Here is an 18251-nt window from a genome sequence, read left to right on the forward strand (position 1 = left end):
TGTCTTACAGATTTTTGTGCGTGTGTTTTACAGTAAATTGTTCAATGTCCAGATCAATTTATTTTAAATGTTTTGCTTGAGTAGCCTCAACACCCTTGAGGTTGTTGACTTGCCTTTGACAATAACACTAATAGTAAGGCTGCAAGCCACTCCTTTGGGGGAAGGCAGAGGGGAAACAGACATACATAACAGATGTACAATGACCCTATAAAAATATATATAGGTTCTATTTCGTTCCTCATGTTATTATCCAGCTCAGAATCAGAATCAGAATAATTTTCTGAATGAGCCTTAGTGATTACAAATTAAATTATAACAAATTGGTGCCAAATGTTGACCTTGGGAATGTGCACGTGAGCAGTGTTTATTTCAATGGGAGTCCTGTGTGTGCACCGTAGGGCAGAGCTTGGTGTTATTTATTTTGATGACTACTAATAATATACAGTGCTGCCAAATCTGGCAATCTTTGCTGACTTTTTTGTCTTTAGTCAAATTCCTTTGGATTTCAGTGATAATTATTGGCTTCAGTGGAAGTCTTGCAGTGCAGAGGCGGGGCAGGGGCGGGGCCCGGGATGGGGAGTTGAGCACCCACCGGGCAGAGGGGAAGTCAGCGCCTATGCAGGACCTCCAAGTGAAGTCTGTAGGGCTTTCTGGTCAGCAAATAATACAAGGTCAGGCTTATGCCTCGTGAATAACGACCATGTCTTCACTAATATAATCCAAATAAAATGATACGGCCTTAGGAATTGCCATGCTGGATAGTTCAATAGTTCAGAATCCGGTCTTTGAGAGTGGCCAGCTCCAGCTGCCGAGAGGACTCTGCACATTTCTGTAATAGGCAATTATGCACCGGCATAGTGGAAGCTTGTGCTTAACCCAGGCACTTAGTGGTTGGTACGAGGGTTTACATCCCTTAATGTCATTATTCTGTTTAGTTCTACTGAGAATATTCTTGTTGTTCACATTAGTATCTAAACCTTTTAAAAATCTGGTCATGACCTTAGTAATATCCCACTGAAGTATTATTCATTGCGTAAAAAAGTATTATAATCAGTTTTAAATGTGAGCCTTTAGTTTCATCTGGTGACCTCTTGTCCTAATATTATGGGGGGGGGGAAGTAAAAAGGAGCCTGATTCATCTTCTCTATCCCAGTCATTATTTCATAGACTTCCATCATGTCCCCCGTTATTTATTTTCTCTTTAAACTGTAGTCCTAATACCTTCCATCTCCCCTCAGACCAAGATCTTTTCATACCTCTAATCCAGTGGTTCCCAACCTTTTTCATCTGGCGGGTGCCAGACGACAAGCCACGGAGGACAGTGGCGGCGGATGAACATCCGCCGAAATGCCGCCGACAAGTGGCAACGTCAATAGGCGTTGCCGCCGAAATGCTGCCGACAAGCAGCGTCATCCAGAGGCGTCGCTGCTGAAAATCGGTGGCGTTTTGGTGGCGACACCTCTGGATGACGCTGCTCTGTGGCATTTTGGTGGATGCTCGTCTGCTGGCCAGCAGCGGGTGCACTTAGACGCCCCGGCGGGCGCCATGGCGCCTGCGGGCACTGCGTTGGGGACCCCTGCTCTACTCATTCTCCCTGCACTTCTATAAACCTTTTATATATCTTTATTAGGTGGCGCGACTAGAAACGAACACAGTATTCTAGGTGAAGAGCTGCCATCAGTATATATAAAGGCAGTATAATATTTTCAGTATTATCGTAATTTTGAGGTACAAAGTTAATAGTGGATTTTTTTAATGTTTATATTTCAGGGAATAAATACTCAAGCACACAACTTAGAAACATTTTTAAGAGTGGCACTGAGTAGATATCTGTAAAGCATTATTTTTCTCTCATTCTTCCTTTCTTTGATTAACTCTGTTGTTCAAGTGTGACTCAATTATTTTTTATCCTTTATGAATATTATCTGATTAATCTTGATAATTATTGGGAATTACTGTGTGATCTCTTTGTGCAGTCACACAGTTATATGCAAACCGTAAATGATGAGAGCGCTTTCTGTACTTTTGTAATTCTTGATAATGGCACATTTCATAGAGCAGAGCTGTAAAACTGCTGAAGCGTAGGATTTCTCTGACATTTGCGTTTGAACCAAATGGGGAAAAAAACCTGCTGGCTTTTATGGTTAATAAGCAGATCATCATGATTATATGAGATCTGAAACTGATAACTTCTTTGGAATGAATGAACACAAACCCTGAGAAAAGGAATAAGCTAATTATCTCCATCTCTCTCTTCTTTGTGTCATTTTCCTGTGTTTCCTGGCAATGCATTCCACTCACTTTCGCATTGGGAAGCTCATCTAGTCCTTTCTTGTTCTCACTCCCTATGCACACAGTGAATCTTTTGTTTAGACTCTAGTGGCTCTTCTTAGTAGTTAATTCTTCATGTTTATTATGCCTTTGTGAGTGACAGCCATGCCTCATTTCCCTTTCTTTGTTCCCAGTTTGGGATTCAATGCTCATTCTTTCATTCATTTCTTTCTTTCCATCATCTTTGAAGAGTTTGTTCTGGATCATTTTTGTCACCCCTTCAGAAATGAAAAACATTCACATTTCCTTGCTCTCTCCCCGTTCCTGCTTTCCCCCCACATGGGAGAGCCCTGCTGCTTTCTCAATCATTCTTAATGGCTTTGTTCTTTAAAGGTAGCCCCATTCTGCAAGATGAAGTCCATCATAGCCTAGTAAAAGGTAATATCCCCACTTGGATGGAGATTGCATCTGTTAAATGCAGGCTGCCTGGCATCTTCTTTATTTTCTTTCTTGTGGTTCTAGTTGAAGTGGGGACTGAAAACTTTTGATCATTTACTAAAGGTTTCATTTTTTCCGCTTTATTGACAGAGCTTTATAACTATATGTTATTTACACTGAATTTTATTTGTCATCCACTGTTCTTCTGTAGTAACCCTAGGCTGTGTTTTCTGTGGGCGTTCTCAATAAACAGCATTTTACTCCTGTCCTCAGTAGCCTTCCTCCCCATTTCAAGACCCTGCATTGTGCTGACCTTGTTTGACTATGGAGGGCCTGATGGGACTTCAAGCCTGCTTAATGACTCTCCAGCTACATCAGAGTAGTAACAGCTGAGAGAAGGAACTCCAGGAGCTGAGCAATCTGCCTCCATTTGGGAAATGAAAGACCAGGTCTGGAGAATTGATGTGTGGGTCTATTGTATGCTACTTCCTAGAGAACCAGCAGTCTGGCCATCCCTGATGTAATTTAACGTTATCAGAATTATGTTAAGAACATAATACCGGCCCTACTGGGTCAGACTGAGGGTCCATCTAGCCCAGTATCCTGTCTTCTGACAGTAGCCAATGCCAGGTGCTTAAGAAGGGGTGAACAGAACAGGTAATCATCAAGTGATCCATCCTCTGTTGTCCATTCCCAGCTTCTGGCAAACAGAGGTTAGGGACGCTATTCCTGCCCATCCTGGCTACTATCTATTGATGGACCTATCCTCCATGTTGCTTGAAGACTGAAGTAATCTTCCTTGTCAATAGTAAATGCTGTTTATCCTCAGGACAGACAACATAGAGACAACAAAAGCGTCACCACCACCAACGTTCTCCAACTCTCTTCTAATTCTGGAGGGAACATGGGTAGGGATAAGAGAGTAGTTCAGTCTCCATGCCTGTTCACACATTGTCCATCTGAATAAAACTGCCAACAGGAACTACTGGGATGATCAGGGGAACCGACTGCCTATCTTCTGAGAGGAGACTGGAAGAGCTTGGAAGACTGGATAAGAAGGCTGAGAAGGGATATGATTGCTCTCTGTAAATACCACAGAGACTAAAGAGCTATTCAAGCAAAAGGACAATATTGGCATAAGAACTAATGGATATAAACTGGCTATAAACAAATTCAAGCTGGAAATTAGAATGTTTCTAACCATCATAGGAATGAGGTTCTGGAATAGTCCAGTAGTTGTGGGGGCAAACAACTTAATTAGCTTTAAGCGGAAGCTGGGCACATTTACAAGTGTAACTGTATGATGATATTACTTGTTATGTTTGGGGGCAGGGCTCAGCAGCCCTGGGGCTCACTTCTGGTTTGTGTCTTATTTTCCTAAAGCTCATGCTTCAGGGTTTCAGCCAGCCACCTGCAGGGGTCAGGAAGGGATTTTTTTCTCCCCCAAATGTATGCTAGGACTTTTTTTTTTAAATGTTCTTCCTGTGAAGCATCAGGGATGGCCACAGCTGGAGATGGGACATTGAGTGGGGAGGGCCAGGGCTCTGAGGTGGAACCAAGCATTTTCTCTCTCAAGTGCTTGGCTGGCTGGTTCCTTCTCACATGCTCGGGATCTAACTGATCACCATATGTGGGGTTGGGAAGGAATTTTTCCCCCAGTCAAATTTGCAGTGACCACTGGGTTTTTTGCCTTTTTCGGCAGTGTGTGGGTACTGGTCACTTGCCAGGATTATCTGGGTGTATCTCATTTCATCATTTCCCTGTCATTGCAGTGGCCTTGGGCACTGGTGCATCTCGGTCCCTTCTAGTCTCTGCCTGTGCACATCATAGTCTAATCTCTCATTGGTTGTAATACTTTGCTCTAATTTGGATTGTTGGGTTTAGTGTGCGGGTGCTGGATGGTGATCTACAGGAGATAAGACTAGATGATCAGGTGGTCCCTTCTAGTCTTAATCTCTATGAATAAGGGTGCCAGTTCTGATGATGGTTTTTAGAGCTGGGCAAAATATTTTACTGCTGACCTATTGTTTTTAGGATGAAATCTGACTTTGTACACCAGCCTTAGGACAGTAGAGACTGCAGAACTTGCCAGTGTGGGAGGGTCAGGATTACCACAGAGGGGGAGTGGTGTTACAGGCACACAGGAGATGGCCAGCGCTGGGGGTGCTGTGAGTATGAAGAGGTTGAAGGATCACCCAACTTGAAGGGCCCCCAAAATCTAGGGTTATCCCTTCTTCCAAGCTGCAGATTCATCTAATTGTATTAGTAGTATTGACAATATCTAGTGTTTTGTTTTCAGTATATTATGCAAACATTAACTACTTTAATACTAATGGCACTCCTGGAGGGTAGGTGCATGTTGTTAGGTGGGGAGACTGAGGCACAGAATGATTAATTGGTTTAAGCACTTCAAAAAATGGGACTTGAGATCCTGCATCATTTAGGTGCTTTTGAAAATGTTATCCCATGACTTTCTGAATATTTTTCAATTAAATATAAGTAAACAACTAGAATTACATTTTTGTGATGCTATATTCTTGCTTTAATATTGCAGGTGTTTGCCTTTTTGTCAATACACACAATTCAGTAATTCACAAAGGGTCTCCTAGTCATTGGGAATTAGCAAGATCCTAGTGTATTTTAGGCTTGTAACATCACTATTCTAGGCAAACATAGCTGATTGCACGTGTATTTTATATTGTGTGTATCTTTGCACATGCTCCCTTTCTTGAGCTTGCATCTTTTTTTTTTTTTGCTCGTATTTCTTTTAAAGAAAGTAAATGTTCTCCTCCCCTTGCTTCAGCCTTTTTAGTGTCAAAAAAATTTAAAATATTTTGCCAGAGTTTCATTTATTTAGATCCACCTTGAGGAAAAACAATGGTTCAGCTTTCATGTAGGAGCTGGAGAAGTTTGCTTTGGAACAGCTGACAGGCTGTAGGGAAAGGTCAATGATGTGCAGTGTGTATTGTCAGCAAGAGAGAGCTTGCTTTAACAGATGAAAGCCTTAATGCATGAGAAAATGACAGCTTATCTGATTGCTCTATAATCTCTTTTTCAGCACTGGCTGACAGAGCTGGAGATCTTTGCTATGATCTTCGCAGCTGCCGTCCATGACTATGAACACACTGGAACCACCAACAATTTTCACATTCAGACACGGTGAGGCCTTTGTAAATTACTTAAGGAAAGAAGGGAAGAATGCTCATTTTGTCTATACCTGACTCTTCTGGGACTCTTTTTTTGTTTTGTGTTTTCTTTTAATATATAGAATAGGTTAAAGAATTGTAAGTGCAAGAAATTGAGATATACTATATTTTGTGATCATGAATATCTTCCATTCACTGGGACAAAATCCTCTGTTACACCAGCATAAAGTTGGAGTAACTCCACTGACTTCAAATAGAATAACCTCAGATTTACACTGATGCCACTTAGAAGAGAATTTCGATGAATAACTCATATTTCATAAACCTGCCGGTTGCTAAATAAATGGTCAGCCATGCTCAGGGCTGGCCCACAACATTTTGGCACCTGAGGCGGGGAGCTCAAATGATGCCCCCATGCCCCCTCACTTGGCCAGAACTTTCAAAGGTCTCAATTCTGCCTTCTTCCCGTTCTACTGCTCTCATGGTACTGCTCTGCTACCTACCCCAATAAAGGAGAACTAACAACTTAAAATGCCTTGTTCAAAAATTTTAAGTAACACTTCACTTTCACACAAAGTAAGAGTTTTACCTTAGTAAGAATCGAGCAAAAGCCTCATCGTTTCACCCAATGACTGATATTTATGTAGTATTTAGCAGCCAAATGTCTCTCAGCACTCCTTTTAAATCTTTAACACAGTATTTGGGTGGGTCTTAAGTGCGAATGTGGTTTTGTGCAAGGCTTTTCCCCTGAGGTGAATTTCAACGATTTGTTTTAATGTTTTTCCCAGCTACATAGCAATGAATACAGCATTACACTTACTATAAAAATACCAATATATAGTCTGTAATTGTGAATCATAGTAATATTTCTGAATGCGAGACTGACACATTATGGAAAGAAACATAACTTTTCCTACATTCTTTTAAATTCTAGGTCAGATTCAGCCATTCTGTACAATGACCGATCTGTGCTCGAAAATCACCATGTCAGTGCAGCCTATCGCCTTTTGCAAGACGACGAGGAGATGAACATTTTGTCTAACCTCTCAAAGGATGATTGGAGGTAGGAACAAGCAGTAAAGCCGTTTGGGGAAGTTACAACCGGGCCATTTGTAGTTCCTACATTTCTTTGAATAATAGTATCCATCAAAATATAATATACAGCTGTATTTTTATTACGAAGAGAAAAGATTTAAAAATCTTTATCCTATTTTTACCCCTCTCATTTTCATCTGCTGTACTCTTAGGACTACATTCAGAAGTGATGTGTGAAGTTATTTAACTTGTAATGGAATCTATTCATTAGTCTCTCATAGATCTCCCTTCATCTACTTATCATTGTGTAGGTGAATATACGGGTGGCCTGATTTTCATTTACACAAAAACATCAATTACAGTTAAGCCCAGTCCAAGGCCCGTTTATACTGACAGAACATTATAAATGAGTTTTAGTGTAAATGAGAATCAGGCCCACAGTGAATAAGTGGGTGCAATAGACATGCCAAAAAGCCAAAAGAAGGTGTAATTTAAAACTGGCACTCCTGATGGAAATAATTTATTTGCAAAAATTGGCATTTTTTAAATAACAGATTATTCAAACTGAGAGCGGGCTTTTTATCTCCTTTTTAAATGAAATATCTGACATTTTAAAAATAACAATTATGCATAAAACATATATAGTTACCTGGACCGGACAGGAAGAGTCTTAAATGAATTGTATTAATCAGAGTTCTTTCTCACTGGAGTGAAAGCAGCCCATCATGCGTTATTGCAGACAAACATATACTGGTTCATGTATGCATTCAAACTGAACAAAGTGCTGAGCACACTCAACTCTTATTGACTTCAATGGAAATTGAGGGCACTCAGCAGTATTTCTCTGGGCTCTGGTAAACTGGGTCAGGGAGGGAAAGTTCACCCTCTTCCTCCTCCCTTGGGTCTGTGTTCCATACTCATCCAGTCTTCCCAGCACAGAAACCCTCATGACAGGTGGAGCCAGGGAGGGCAACAATGTACCCCTATCTGAGCACCCGGCCTAAACCCCAGAACCACATGTGGTTGGTTTCATTCAAAAGTCAGCACTATGGATCACAGTTGCCAACTTTCACGCAACGAACTACAAGCCCCAAACTAGCCAACAAGCAACTCATAAGCCAATGAAGCCAAAAACAAGCCCAATTTCTGTGTTTTTTTTCTGTGGCTGTCTGGCTCTGTCTGCTTTGGCTGACCAGCTAAGTCTGACAAGCCACTCAACATCTTGTGGATTCATACACAGACAAAATCTGAGGAAAAAACACGTTAACACTCAGAAAGTGTCACAAGAATCTTGAAAAAGGAATAAAACCCACTCTGTGGGTCATGGTATCAAAATCTAATTTACTTTTCAAGATCTAGGTTGTCTGTTTACTTTTTGCATTTCATTCACCTTGCACAGTGAAAAGGAGCTGAACGATTTCAGTTAACAGCATGAGGCTGTTGTGTTTAAATTCAGTATTGTAAGGGATTTTTTCAAATTTAAATGCAACTTGCTTTCACTCAAATTAGATATATAAGATATCAAGGAAAACAGATTTTTTAAATTGTAAACTTTCCCCTACAGTATACTAAATATAAACATAATTTCCTACAAACACACTGGGCCTATTTTTTCCTTGGCATAACCCAAGTGGTCATGGCACCTCAGTAGTGTTGGATTTATGCAGGTTGTGAAGTGCTTTGGCATGGAAGTTTCTGTACCTATGATGATATTTCAAGGAAGAGGGAAATTAAGGTCCCAGTTCAGCAAGGTACTAAAGCATGTATCTAGTTAGTGGGACTACTTGGTGTTCAGAATTAAGGCTGTGCTTAAGTACCTTGCTGAAATTTAATGGGAGCTGATGAGGGAGGAGAAGAGACAGTGAAAAAAAATTAAAGGAAGTTGTCCAAGCAGATTGGGATCAAAATTTAAATTTTGCCTTAACTCCCCGCACCCCCTTTTGAGATGTACAAATCACAATGGAACAAATTCATCCCTACGGTAACTACACTGTCCTCAAATTTAAATGTGGGCCTATGGTACATGACCACTTGCTTGATTCTCTTCATTTCTTCCATTCTCCTCTCTCTCTTACCATCTTAATCCCCTCCTTCTTCCTCATAATATCATTTTAGGGACCACATCTTTCATCCCAATGCAGTTCACAACATGCAGTCATTGAAATGCTACAACCTCTTGGATGGAGGCCATCAGCTAACCACACAAGCAGAGCAAACTGTACAATCTTGTATTTGTGGGGGAGATAGTTTTGGCCAATGAAGAGTGTCATGGAAAGTCTTATCTCAAAGACCAACACACAGTACAAAACAAGGAAACTGGATTTATCTGTCTTAGAAAGATGAAGCACTGAGTCAACACTGGGAAATAATTCAGTCTCTAAACTGTTTGTGATAATAAATAAAATTCTGCCTAGAGAACGAAATTAAATAAATAGCACTGTGATGTTCCTACCACCACTCCCTACACTCTTAACTTTAATGGGGAAGTGTGCATTGCTTTGTCCATTAAATGAAAAGCAATAATTCATTCTGGGCTACAGTAAAAGGCCACGTGTCACTGGCTACAAAGTAGATTTTTAGCAGCTGCTTTTGACCATATTCTTGGTAGTTTGAGCACAATCTTCAGAAAAATAGTCTGAGTCTTGAAACTTTAAAACGTTGTTTGAGTAGAAGCTATCCCCTCCTCTTCATAGTGACAGAACTAGAACTGAGCAAAAAAAATTGGGTGAACAGTTTATTCACTGGAAAAAAGCTATTTTGGTTGACCTGAAACCATTCATACATTTGATAAAAAATTGTCTAATCACTGGGCTAAAAGTTATAAGAGGGGCACCACCAGCACCTCCTGCTCTGTGAACCTAGGCCTTTAAAAACACCTGGAAACAACATTTCAGGTCAAACATGTTCTGTTTGTCCCAATGTGAACGCTCCCCCAGGGTACCCAGGGTTATGAGGCACCTCACTGCCACCTGCCTTTAGCGTAAAGGAGTCTTGTCTGTGCTTGCTGTGGATTGGCTCCCTGAAACCAACAGCCTCTGGCAGCACAAGCACTGCCTTCCAGGCAGGTCTGCAGGCCACGTGCCTTGTACAGGTAGCAAAAGGCATGTACCCACCCCCGAGTCCTTGGAGCATTTCCTGCAGTGTCCAGTTCCTTCTCCACCGAACACTCACAGAGTTACCAGGCCTGCTGTTCCCAAAGGACCAATATACACCAACTTGTAAGATTCAGCTCAGGACCTTCACTTTGCTTAATACCACAGCACTGAGATGTATTTATGGTGAAAGCAAGAATAAGTTTATTATCAAAGAACAGAGATCCTAGTAACAGTGAGTAAGAATATTGGAAACAAATGGTTACATATAAAATAAAATCATAACAAGCTTTCTAGAGACTAAACTTGACTAACAGGTTAACCTCCTGTCGAAAGAAAATGATTACATCCAAAGTTGTCTCCAGCATGTTCAACCAAGCCTGGCTGAGAGCCCTTTTTCATGAAGCAAAATCACTGTCCTTTTACTTCCTCAGTGAAAAGCAACCGGTCGTCATCTTTGTTTCCCAAATACAGTGGAACAGACCTTTGATATACAGCTCCAGATAGGGTTTTCTCTCTCCCCTCTTCCCTTTCCCACACCACTCCTTTTCTCTTCCTGTTACTTTCTTTCTGAAGTCCCTGCAATCCTTCATTTGCATTTGGTGATAGGAGACCCATTGTGAATGAGACAATATAAACATCCATTGTTTGACAGAAAACCTGATTTTCACGTTTGCTGGTGACCAGTCCCTAGACATAGCTTAATGGGCTTAAATTGGGGTGGAGGGCGGATAATTTCCATCCAAGAATATTAAAGGAACTGGCACATAAAATTGCAAGCCCAATAGCAAGCCTAATGAATTTGTAAACTCAGGGGTCATACTCTATGACTAGAGAATTGCTAATATAGTTCCTATTTTTAAGAAAAGAAAAAAACACAGGCCTGTTACTTTGACCTCAATTGTATGCAAGGTCTTGAAACAAATTTTGAAAGAGGAAGTAGTTAAGGACATAGAGATAAACAGTAATTGGGATAAAATACAACATGGTTTTACAAAAGGTAGATTGTGCCAGACCAACCTGATCTCCTCTTTGAGAAGATAACTGATTTTTTAGACAAAGGAAATGCAGTAGATCTAATCTATCTGGATTTTAGTAAGGCATTTGATACAGTTCCACATGGGAAATTATTAGTTAAATTGGAGAAGTTGAGGATTAATATGAGAATTGAAAGGTGGATAAGGAACTGGTTAAAGGGCAGACTACAACATGTCATATTGAAAGGTGAACTGTCAGGCTGGAGGGAGGTTACTAGTGGATTGGTTTGGGGATCAATCTTATTTAACATTTTTATTAGGGACCCTGTCACAAAAAGTGGAAGTATGCTAATAAAATTTGCGGATGACACAAAGTTTGGAGGTATTGCCAATACAGAGGAGAACTGGAATATCTGGACAATCTTGAAAATTGGAGTAATAGAAATGGGATGAAATTTAATCATGTGAAGTACAAGGTCAGGCATTTAGGGATTAACAAAAAGGATTTCTGCTATAAACTGGGGTTTTATCAGTTGGAAGTGACAGAGGAGGGGAAATACCTGGGTGTATTGGTTGATCACAGGATGACTAGACTGTCAATGTGATGCAGCCATAAAAAAGGCTAATGCAGTCCTAAGATGCATCAGGCAAGGTATTTCCAGTAGAGATAGGGAAGCGTTAGTACCATTGTACAAGGCACCACTCATTTGGAATACAGTGTCTCCCATGTTTAAGAAAGATGAATTCAAACTGTTAACAGGTGCAGAGAAGGGCTATGAGGATGATCTAAGGGATGGAAAACCTGCCTTATGAGAAGAGACTCAAAGAGCTTGGCTTGTTTAGTCTAACCAAAAGAAGGCTGAGGGGAGATATGATTACTCTCTATAAATACATCAGAGGGATAAATACCAAAGCAGGGAGAGGAATTATTTGAGTTAAGCCCCAATGTTGACACAAGAACAAATGGATATAAACTGGCCATCAACAAGTTTAGGCTTGAAATTAGATGAAGGTTTTTAACCATCAGAGGAATGAAGTTCTGGAACAGCTTCCAAGAGGAGCAGTGGGGGCAAAAAACCTAACTTGTTTCAAGAATGAGCTTGATAAGTTTATGGAAGGGATGGTATGATGAGACTGCCTGCAATGGCATGTAGTCCATCTGTGACTGCTAGCAGCAAATATCTCCAACGGGCTGGCGATGGGACAGTAGATGGGGCGGGCTCTAAGTTACTACAGATAATTCTTTCCTAGTATCTGGCTGGTTGGGCTTGCCGCCGTGCTCAGGGTCTAAGTGATCACCATAGTTGGGGTCAGGTAGGAATTTCCCCCCGGGTCAGATTGGCAGAGATGCATCTTCCTCTGCAGCATGGGGTCACTTGCAGGTTTAAACTAGTATAAATGGTGGATTCTCTGTAACTTGAAGTCTTTAAATCATTATTTGAGGTCTTCAGTAACTCAGACAGAGGCTTAGGTCTATTACAGGAGTTGGGTGTGTGAGATTTTGTGGCCTGCAATGTGCAGGAGGTCAGACTAGATGATCACGATGGTCCTGTCTGGCCTTAGAGTCTATGAGTCTATGACTGTAAGAATACATTTTCAGTATATATACATAGCATCCATCCATACATTTCACAATGATGTTCATGACCAGAGTGACACAGGCTTCAAGACATCACCTGACACTCTTTGGTAAACTAGAATGTACATGCCACACCCAAGAGATTCCTTGTAACCTCTCTGCACAACCCTTTCCAGTTGGTATTGAGAAGTTCTAAGGTGTTACCCAGACTTTGATTCACCAAAAATGTTTGGAATTTTTTTGAATTTGGTTTGAACTGAATTGAATTTTTATTTATTTTTCAGAACTGCCAGTGAACTGAAAAATCAGTTATTTGCCCAGCTCTAGTCAGAATGCATGTTCCTTGGTATACTCATTTATGTTTGAAGATTCTAAGAGTAACACATCTCCTTTAAGAAATACATTATCTGGTTTAGTTAGGTTTGAAGCTGTTCCAGATTGCTTAATTTTCCTTCTTCTTCATTAGGGCCTTATTTTGTAGCTGCTGCACATGAAGCTGCTGCAGAATAATGGCCATTGTTCGGATGTACCATAAGGCCAACATTTTGAAATGTAGCTTCTGATTTTGGGTGCCTCCATCTTAAAGTGTCTAACCTGAAACACCTTGGGCCTGTTCCAAAGGTGCTGAGAACTCACAGCCATAGATGGGGTCAACAGGAATTAAGATACTAAAAAAAAAAAAAAAAAAAAAAAAGGCCCAAAGTATCTCAGTCTGGGCAATAAAAATCCAAGGCCCTTTAGATCAGAAGGTATTCTTGAAAATTTTAGCCTAACCAGTTTTAAAGATTTATCACATCCAAATTTGGGTTTATTTATTCATTTTGAGTTATCTGATAATTTGAATGTCCCCTACAACAATAGGTCTGGGTGTTGATTCTGGACAAGACTCAGGCATGCGCTAAAGTGCCTTTTCTGAACGGAGGTCACATTAAGATTTAAGACTGCAATCGAAAAAGTGAAGATAGTCTTGGGAAATGTGTCTGTCTGTGCATATGGGTTTTATCAGTTTTATGGTGTTTAATCTTTCTAGTCTGGGAATGTGTTTTCAGGGAAGGTTCTTCTATCCAACCAGCACAGCAGACCTCTTTGTGGCTTTTGCATGTGCGGGGAGAGCAGATGAGCCCAGAAGAGGTCTGATGGGGGATCAGGGAGAAAAGTCCTTAATTTAATTTTCAGCACTTTTTCTCTTTCACATTAAAGAACTCTACTGCTTCTTAAATATTTGAAAAGTTGATAGGTTGCTTCATCTGACAAATCCCATTTACTAAAGTAGTCAACAGGTAAATTATAAAACTGAAACTAAAACAGATCGCACTGAATTAAGAAAATAAATTGCAAAGAGAACAGATGCTTTCCAAGATACTGTTATGGATCTCTTTTCTGGCACTGTATTTCTCTGCTAATAATTTCCATGCAGTTTACTGAAATAGAGCATATTTAGTACAAGCCCTTACTGGCAAGTACAGGATTAAAAAGGCATCTGGAAAATGTTGAGCTCTTCAGCTCCTATCAGTGTACAGCTCAGGAAATAGTGTCTAATGAAGGTTTTCATAAACCATTGTTAGCAGACATGGAGTTGTGATCCAACAGTTGGGATGTGATCTCTCATCCCATATAATGCCGTGTGTGTTACTGATGTTTTGTTATTGCAGGTCAGTTATGCCTCTTGTAGGCTGGTTGAAACTTTTAGGGATGCATTTGCGAAGGTTCAAGATGAAAAATTTGCCTACACATAATCTTCATTTGTGCATGTAACAGACAGGCATTTGCACAAGCAATTATATATTTTTCTTGTCCAAATCCGGTATTTGTATGCGTGCAGTGCGCAAGCATGCACATTTTTGTCAGTAATGCCAGCCTTTGAAAATGTTGCCTTTAAGGCAATGTTGTTCCTTCCTTTATTATTTTCCATGAGAATAAAAAAGTGAGACCCACAATCCATGGCTTATAGATAATTTTCTGCTATGCACAAAAATGCATGCATTTGACTGAAGTGGAATGGACAAAGCACTATGCTGTTGGCAACAATCCTGCTATTGGGCCCCCGGGTACGGACTAGATGACCTCAATAGCCCTTTTCCACTCCAATTTCTGTGACTTTATGGGGATTTAATTCTTTCAGTAGGGCACAGCATAATTTGGGGTGGGGCTAAGGAGAAAAACTGCGTGGAACAAAACATCAAAAAATATTATGCAAAATTTCATGAAGTGAATGTCCTCAGGGGAGTTGTCCTAAAGAGCAGGTTAAAGTGGTCTCCAGCTGGAACAATGCAAGAGATTTTAAAGAATTTATGTCTGTAAATTAAAGCAGACCGGAGATCAATGATCCCAGCCTACTGATAGTCACAGGTGTACTGTAGTTCTCATGAATGCATAATTAATTAGTCCAGATGCAGTGATCAGTGGTAAAGATAGCAAAGAAGTATTACCATATTACTTACAAAAATGTATAGGATTTTTATCCCATGGTGGAAACATTGCAGCATTGATTCTGCCCTCGATGATTATACCAAAATATTCACGTGTAGTCTTCCCGTGCTGGTGGAAAGTCCATCTGGAGATGCTGGGAAGCATATTCAAATGCCTGCCACAGCAGCCAGAAAAGTGGGCAAGGTGTGTGGCCAGGGCACCCATGAGGTGTGCTGATTCAGTGTGTCCACGGGGCTGTCTCCATTGGTGGGACTCCCGTGGAAAGCCAGCTTCAAGGTAGAGCTGCTCTTCTCCAACAAGAACCCCTCTGTGACAGCAGTAATGCAAATACCATGTGCCCTCCCTCTGGAGTACAGCAGCCCCTGACAGCTCTGTGGAGGAGAAAGGGGCTTTGCAAATTGCCGTTGCCTGTTCCAGCAGGATGAATCAATCCCCTGATGTATTGGAAGATTAGATTAGAATTCAGGATGGAGCCATGTCCCTATGAAAAGATCATAGGGAAATACAATTTAAAAAAAAAATGGCCTGTTTCTGGTGAATATGAGCCCAATTTCCAAATGAAGTGGGCCTTTCCAGTCAAAAACCTGCAAGAAGTTGTATTTTCACACATTTTCAATTCAAAAATATTTCTAATTCCATCTAAGGCACTTTTATGGCCCTCACTACTGTATTCAAGCATCTCAATCTTTAAGCAGGGAATTTCATCAAAATTGCTAAACAAATCTGAGGACATACTCACAGACCACGTCACTGAAAATAGAAAGAAGATTGTATATATGATAGACCAGAAAGTTTTGATGGTTTAAAGTTCTGAAAAAACCACATTGACTTCTAAGGGATTTCAATCTGATCCTTCCCAAGTAGGATTTTTTTTTTTAACTATTCATTCATGTATTCATTGTGGAATAGTTTGGAGTAGTAATATCAGGAGCACAATGTGCTACACTTGAACAGAAAAGTTGTTTTGAAAAAAAAAAAAGTGCTATGGGGTGGCTAGGGTTAGAGTTAAACACTCACAACTTAATGACATTTCTCCATCTGTCTAACATGATAACACTGCGTCCAGTCCCAAAATTTCAGAGAATGTTCATTGCATTGAAGGGCCAGAACCCTATTGATTTGGTGGGAAAATCTGAAAACCAAAAGGCAGAAATAGGGGAACACACGAACCTCCCGCCAGCTCTTTAGTATAGCTACAGCCTCAAGCACCTCTGCTATTGCCTATTGATCCAACCCGTGCTTAATTTGTAATGAAAGAGGTGCCGGGGCTCAAGCCGGACGGCCAGAGAGTGGCAGCTGCTGGCACTGAAGGCAGTGCTGCCGCCAGCAGCAGTGCAGAAGTAAGGGTGGCAAGGTATGGTGATGTCTCTGCTCATCCTGCCTATGGAATTTAACATGTTGACTCAGAATGACTTATCTCCTAGATAGAAAGAAGAGGGTGTAAGGGCATAGAGGTGGGGAGAATGGGGCACATGGAATCCCTGGCAGCGGGAAGAGTGGGGGATCTGGTATGGGGAGTGGGAAGAAGGGGGGCACACAGAACCCTAGCATGGAGGGCAGAGTGGGAATTGAGGGAAGGGAATAATGAGGATTCCCACTAATCCCCTGGCATGGGGAGTAGGGGGATGGGGCATGCAGAACTCCTGGGCGTGGGAAGAATGAGAGACCCTACTGTGAGGGAGGGGGCAATGAGGGGTGCACAGAGCTCCTGCCTTGGGCAGGAATCGGGGACCCTGCAATGGAGGGCTGGGTGAATGGGGGAGTACACAGAGCCCCTGCCATGGAGGAAAATGAAAGGTCTGGGAGAAGTGGGAATGGGGATGCTCAGAGCTGTTGTATGGAGGGGAGAATGGAGGAGCCTGAAATGAGGATGGAAAATGGGGGGTACACAGAGACCCTGGCAAGGAAGAGATTTAGGGGGAGAGGGTTCAGGAAGTCCAGAAAAAGAGGGGGATTGGGTTGGGGAGGAGGGGGGCACAGGGATGCAAGGAACCCCAGTGTGTGCAATAAGTTCAGTTTACACAAGCTGTGAAGTTAACATACATGAACTTTCCATACCAGTATTAAGACATCTACACAAGCCATTTAGTTTTTCTAACTAATCTATTTTAAAACGGATTTAGAAGGTAAGTCGATACACGGTTGTGTTTCAGAGTTCAAATAGTGTGCATGCCCTGGCAGGAGCAAGTGAACAGCCTGTGTGCTTCCTTTTAAGAGACTCCTATAGAAGAAATCGATTTGGGAGCTTTGAGTTTAATTGAAAAGAGCGGACCGTAATGGATTTGTCAGAAACCTCTGGGATTTCTCTTAGCAAGAGTTAATCATCTGACTAAATTGCTCGCTCTGTGGCTGGTATTTACAACATGAGATCCTCCTTCCTCTCCTCTTTTGCCCTGATAAAGTGAAGAGTTCAGTGACGCAAGTGGAGGAGAGTGGAAATGTCAGAAGTGATTTGCAGCTACCCAACACAAGAAGCAGCGGTGTTATTTAACTTGTTTCTCTTTCTCTTTCCTCCCTTCGCTTGGCTCGATATCTGCCCAAAAGGGAATTCAGGGCCTTGGTGATAGAGATGGTGTTGGCCACTGATATGTCCTGTCACTTCCAGCAAATCAAAGCCATGAAGAATGCTTTGCAGCAGCCAGAAGGGTGAGTCACCTCCTGACACTGTGTGCAGTGAAGGGCTGCATTTCAGCTGGTACTTGGCAATTGTATTAAACTCCGGAGGACCCTTTGATGTCCACGTCTATTTCTGTTGTTAGATTTTGAATGAATTCACATGTGAGCACTCAGGCACGTGCCCGTATGATATTCTGGCGGGCCACAGCATCTAAATAGCAAAGCTATGGGATAAACCAGCCCATTCCTTTTCCTTTTCTTAACAATACAGGATAAAGGGCACGTGTGATCCAGCTAAGAGTATGACTGAAAGAGCTTGATTATGGCCTCAGGTCGAAGGTGCTGGGAGCAACACCTGCTGCACAGAGTACAGCTTGTGCCTCCACTGTAGGGAGCCAGCTCTGTAATCGGAGACAATAGGGAAGAAATCTCAGAGCCACAGAGGGCAAGTGTGTGCTATAGAGCAGGCAGAACACTTAGAGCCCTGAGTATCTCCTCTACTCTCCCCCCGCCCCCATACACACCATTTTATCCGAACCCTCAAAACTCTGAATTGTGGGTAGTATTCTTCCAGCCAAGGAGGGCTTAGCACATGTCTTTCCAGAGCCTGCCAAAACCATACCTAAATCAGACATGGATGATTCCAACTGCTATCTCCTCTCAGGAG

General features: G+C 41.5%; 1 protein-coding gene across 3 annotated transcripts in view; it reads left to right on the forward strand.

The window, feature by feature from the left end:
* PDE1C (phosphodiesterase 1C) overlaps positions 1-18251 on the forward strand; it is a 430287-nt gene that overhangs the window by 330152 nt on the left and 81884 nt on the right. For all 3 annotated transcript variants that reach the window (XM_054019358.1, XM_054019359.1, XM_054019360.1), the window contains 3 exons: positions 5768-5868; positions 6790-6918; positions 17513-17614. In XM_054019358.1, coding sequence (XP_053875333.1) covers positions 5768-5868; positions 6790-6918; positions 17513-17614 — 332 coding nt within the window. The remainder of the gene's footprint in view (positions 1-5767; positions 5869-6789; positions 6919-17512; positions 17615-18251) is intronic.

This window comes from Malaclemys terrapin, chromosome 2, assembly GCF_027887155.1.
Source record: "Malaclemys terrapin pileata isolate rMalTer1 chromosome 2, rMalTer1.hap1, whole genome shotgun sequence".
In the NCBI taxonomy this organism is placed as follows: Eukaryota; Metazoa; Chordata; order Testudines; family Emydidae; genus Malaclemys; species Malaclemys terrapin.